At 45.7% G+C, this 4010-nt stretch overlaps 1 protein-coding gene across 1 annotated transcript in view; it reads right to left on the bottom strand.

Moving 5' to 3' along the window:
* Positions 1–3105, bottom strand: part of FOXG1 (forkhead box G1) — a 6325-nt gene extending 3220 nt beyond the window's left edge. The window contains exons 1-3 of the mRNA XM_009329988.1: positions 2901–3105; positions 2318–2465; positions 151–331 (exon numbers count right to left, since the gene is read on the bottom strand). Coding sequence (XP_009328263.1) covers positions 151–331; positions 2318–2465; positions 2901–3105 — 534 coding nt within the window. The remainder of the gene's footprint in view (positions 1–150; positions 332–2317; positions 2466–2900) is intronic.
* Positions 3106–4010: the final 905 nt, after the last annotated feature.

The following is a 4010-nucleotide window of genomic DNA, read 5'->3' as shown; positions in this document are numbered from 1 at the left end:
CTCGGGTGCTCCCGGGGCAGATGAAACGGGCCGGTACCGCCGCTTTCCGCCCAACGTCCTTTAAATTCATGCAGAGGCTCAGGCTTACGGCTACAATTTCCCGGGACCGAGGAACCGAGTGTTAATCGTCCACATCGCACCGTTTCCTACTGTCAGCACGGGGGAAAAAATCAACCCTGAAACAAAGCGAAATATATCGCGCAGCTTTCTTCCTCGGGAGGTAGAAGGGGAAATGTGATGGATGGGGAGCGTGCTGATCGCATTCAGACCGAAGCTGTAGGCAAAGGCCACGTACAGCGCCGCGTCAAGCTGCCTAAAGTTTACGTTCGTGCTGTAGGAAAAAACGTTCCGTAGAAATAATACGTGCAGCTCAACCCCAGCTAAAACAATTCATGCCGGGGAAATTCAGGTTAGAGCTCAGTGCGGCAAACGTGGTTGTGTGGAGATGTGCGTTTTATCCATGTGTTCGTGTGTGCGCGTGTGAGCGAGGGAGAGCGAGTGTGAGAAAGAGAGAGTAAATAACGAGAACAATTACAATGGGCCGGTAATAAACAATTGCAATTGGGAATGGCGTGAACTCTGTGCATTGGATTAACCTCGAATGACCTTAGCACAATTGTATTTATTTATCCAATTTCATAACAGGTTGCAACTGACAAAAAAAGAGATAAAAGTCAATGATCAACCACGCTTATTTTTTACTTCCTTTTTTTTTTTTTTTTAGAAATGCAGTTTAAAAAAAATCACCATGTCAATTTGTAATTATTTCATTGCTCAACACTGAAGTCAGTGCATGGGAATTCTCGAGGAAGAGTGCGATGTGGAGGCTATGGCTTGACTCTACCGTGGCAAGGGGTAAGAAGAAAGGTAAGATTCCCGCATATTATTATGATTATGATGATCATTAACTAATACGTGTCACTATGGTGCACTAGGATCCCATTAGGGTGGCTGGGCCCAGTGCATTTTCCTACTCGGTCTAGCATGTAATGATTCGGTGTAACCGGATTCTTGAGAAAGGACAGGTTACGTAAACATTTACTGATGTGGAGTAACTATACTATTTGTACTCTGATATGCAGGAAGGAAAGTGTTGATTAACACAGAAGAAAAAAAAGCGAAATTAGCTGATTGCATGCTCATAAGTGCAAGCTGTCATTGAACTGCTTTTAAAATAGACACAGCTGGGTGTTTGTGTTGAAAAATTTCTTGTGTTTTTGCTAATACTGAAATAAGCATGATTTTGTATACCAAACATTTTCAGATCATTAAAATTTGTAATCTGTGCTGGTTTTAAACACAAAGAAGAGAAACAGATTCATTTCGCTGTAAAATTTGCTGATATTATATTAACTCAATCAGGTCTGTACAAATGGTGTATTGTGACTTATCAAATCTCTTTGATCCATTTAATACACAAAGTGCCAAACGTGTGTATTGTTTGTTAACATTGAACGTTTTATTCAAATCCCAGCTCTGCAGCGAACTGGAGGAGTTCTCGTTTAATGCAACACTGACATTGCCTGTTGAAATTTTAATGCGTTGAGGTGTTTCTTAGGTCAAAGCTGAGTTTACTTTGCGTTGTGATCAGGGACGAAGACGTAGCAGGGAAGAAAATAAACGTTTTCTCTTTTTGCATTCCTGAGCACAGGGCTAACACCGAAAGAACCACGCTTTTAAAACGTTTGATGATCTAGATTTAACATTCAGTCATTTGTCATGGGTGCAGAATAAAGCTCTGTGCACAAACTTAGGATTTATATTATATTTTTTTTGAATGCCGTGGATATACAGTTCTACCAAAAAAGGAAATGTTGCGTCCATTGTGTAGTGCATATCTTTCTAAGCCCATGAAGATTAATTCACTGTTTACAGGACAGAAAAGGATATGTAAGAGAAGCCACGTCAATTATTATTTCTGCTGGACTTTAACTTTCGAGTCCCTCTATTTTTTTTTCTTCCGCAGAAAATTCTCCGTTTATAAAACTGGAGATATTTACTTTGGAAATGCGGGAGTCTTGCTCTAACGCCAGTCCTCCCCTGAGCTCTGCCCTGGCCACGACTCCCGTTCACTTCAGTGGTAGCTTTGTGCGTCGTAGCACTGCGTGGGCGGCCGATGTGACCCCTCAGCTCCGGCTAAACTCGAGTTCTTGCAAGAAGGTCCCTCACGGCAGCATTTGCCAACAGGGAAGTTTTTGTGGGCTGTCTGGAGAAGAAGCTTGTGCGTAGAACGGAAGCGCACGGCCCCAACCCTGCGAAACACGGGTGGGTGTGCAGAGGGGACCCGGCTCTCTGCGGAGCGTGGACGCTCCCTCACCTGCGCGCTCGCCTGCGGTGTGGACCCGCCTCACTGAGCGGCGGGGACGGGCTGAGAGTGTCCAGCTCCGGGGTCAGGGTTGGGGGTGAATAGCTGAGCCGAAACGTCCTGGCTGAAGTGCCATTCAACAGCGATCTCCGTGCAGTTCCTGGGTATAACTCGTAGGGATAGTGTTTCAACCGCACACTTTTCTCCCTCGTATTTTTTTTTTTTTTTTAATTAAAGGCCAAAGGACCTCTCCACTGTAAGCTCAATGGATATAACGTACCCCCCGCCACCCCCCAGCTCCAGCCTCCAATCCCCCTTCACACGGGTATAGCGGCTCTGTACTCTCAGGCTCTTTCAAGGGGTTAAGCTGCTAAAATATACTGACAGCTTAAGAAATGAATGAGGGTTTTTTCAGCCATAAAGAAAGGGTATTTAATAACCACGCTTCGGTGGCATCATGCTTCCATGAAACGAGTCGGGACACTTTGGTTTAACAATGAGCAATATCACATTCGGTACAGTAAATGCCTGGAGGTACGCATGTATAATTCTATTCCCCCTTGACTCTAAGCTTGCCTTATTTATTCCAGGTTACCTGGGCAATTAAGGTAAGGGCTGCTCAGCAGCCACCGATACCCTGCTGCTAAGGCATGGCGGATGGGGACGGAGCGGTGCGCTAACAAAGAGAAAGAGGTAGTCAAACATTTCGAAGAGGCGTGAATGGGACTGAAGGTGGATGGATGAATGGAGGCAAAGAGGGAGAGGAAGAAGTATTCAACGGTCCACCCTTCTATCCGCATTCGTAGATGTAAGTTTAGGTGTCCGTCTCTAGCCAACTTCCAGTTAATCCTCAACAGCTGGTAGTGGTGCTAACGTTTAGTGATTAGAAGTTAGTCTATTTAGCATGCTGTATCCTTCTTCCATGGGTTTTGGTTACAGGTTATACGATTAGGGTTGCGAGAACAGTAGTGAACTAAACTTCCCAGTAAGAGGTCTTCACACCAGGGAAGTGTTACTTTGCTGCAGCAGCCCTGCCTCGTCAGTCATTAGGAAGCTGCAGGTTGTCAGAGGCTTCTCTTGCGCGCACACACGCGCAGACACACACACGCACACACACAAAACCACAGCACTAAAACTAAATTAAGAAGCCGATGATTAAGACAAGCGTCTACGAGGCCTGTCATTTCAGCATCCTTCCATCATAACATTGTGGCACCGAGAAATTTGCTTGAAAACCCCGGAAAAAATGTCTATGGGAGAGCCTCGTGTTTGAGATAGCATAAATGTTAACATCAGATATAGAGTGGGAACTGCCTCGGATGCAAGATAGTATTCCGCAGAGGAAAGGAGCGCTGCAGAGACCTTTGGGCTATCCGCGCACTCCCGAAACTCTGGTAAGTATCTCTCCCTTCTATTGCAGCAGGTACGCAGGCACTGTGTGACTGGAACTGGACCGGGTTTGAAATCCGCAGCTACGTTCCCTTCGGAGACTTCGGGGAACTCCCCCTAAAGATAGATCTGTAATGAAAAGTCCCTACTGGATGACTAATGGTTACTGGCACTCAGTGCCCCTTTAAGGAGAGCAGCACATATTGTGCCGAAGACCTTGCAAGCACCCTTTAAATACAAACATTTTAAGTCCCCCTCCCATGCATCCCCACCCCTGTTGTTTTCGGGCTAGTTGTGTTGTATCTCCTCTCCCCCC

Source organism: Pygoscelis adeliae, unplaced genomic scaffold (genome assembly GCF_000699105.1).
Source record: "Pygoscelis adeliae isolate BGI_AS28 unplaced genomic scaffold, ASM69910v1 Scaffold327, whole genome shotgun sequence".
Taxonomy (NCBI): domain Eukaryota; kingdom Metazoa; phylum Chordata; class Aves; order Sphenisciformes; family Spheniscidae; genus Pygoscelis; species Pygoscelis adeliae.
This window is presented reverse-complemented; position numbering and strand designations above follow the sequence as displayed.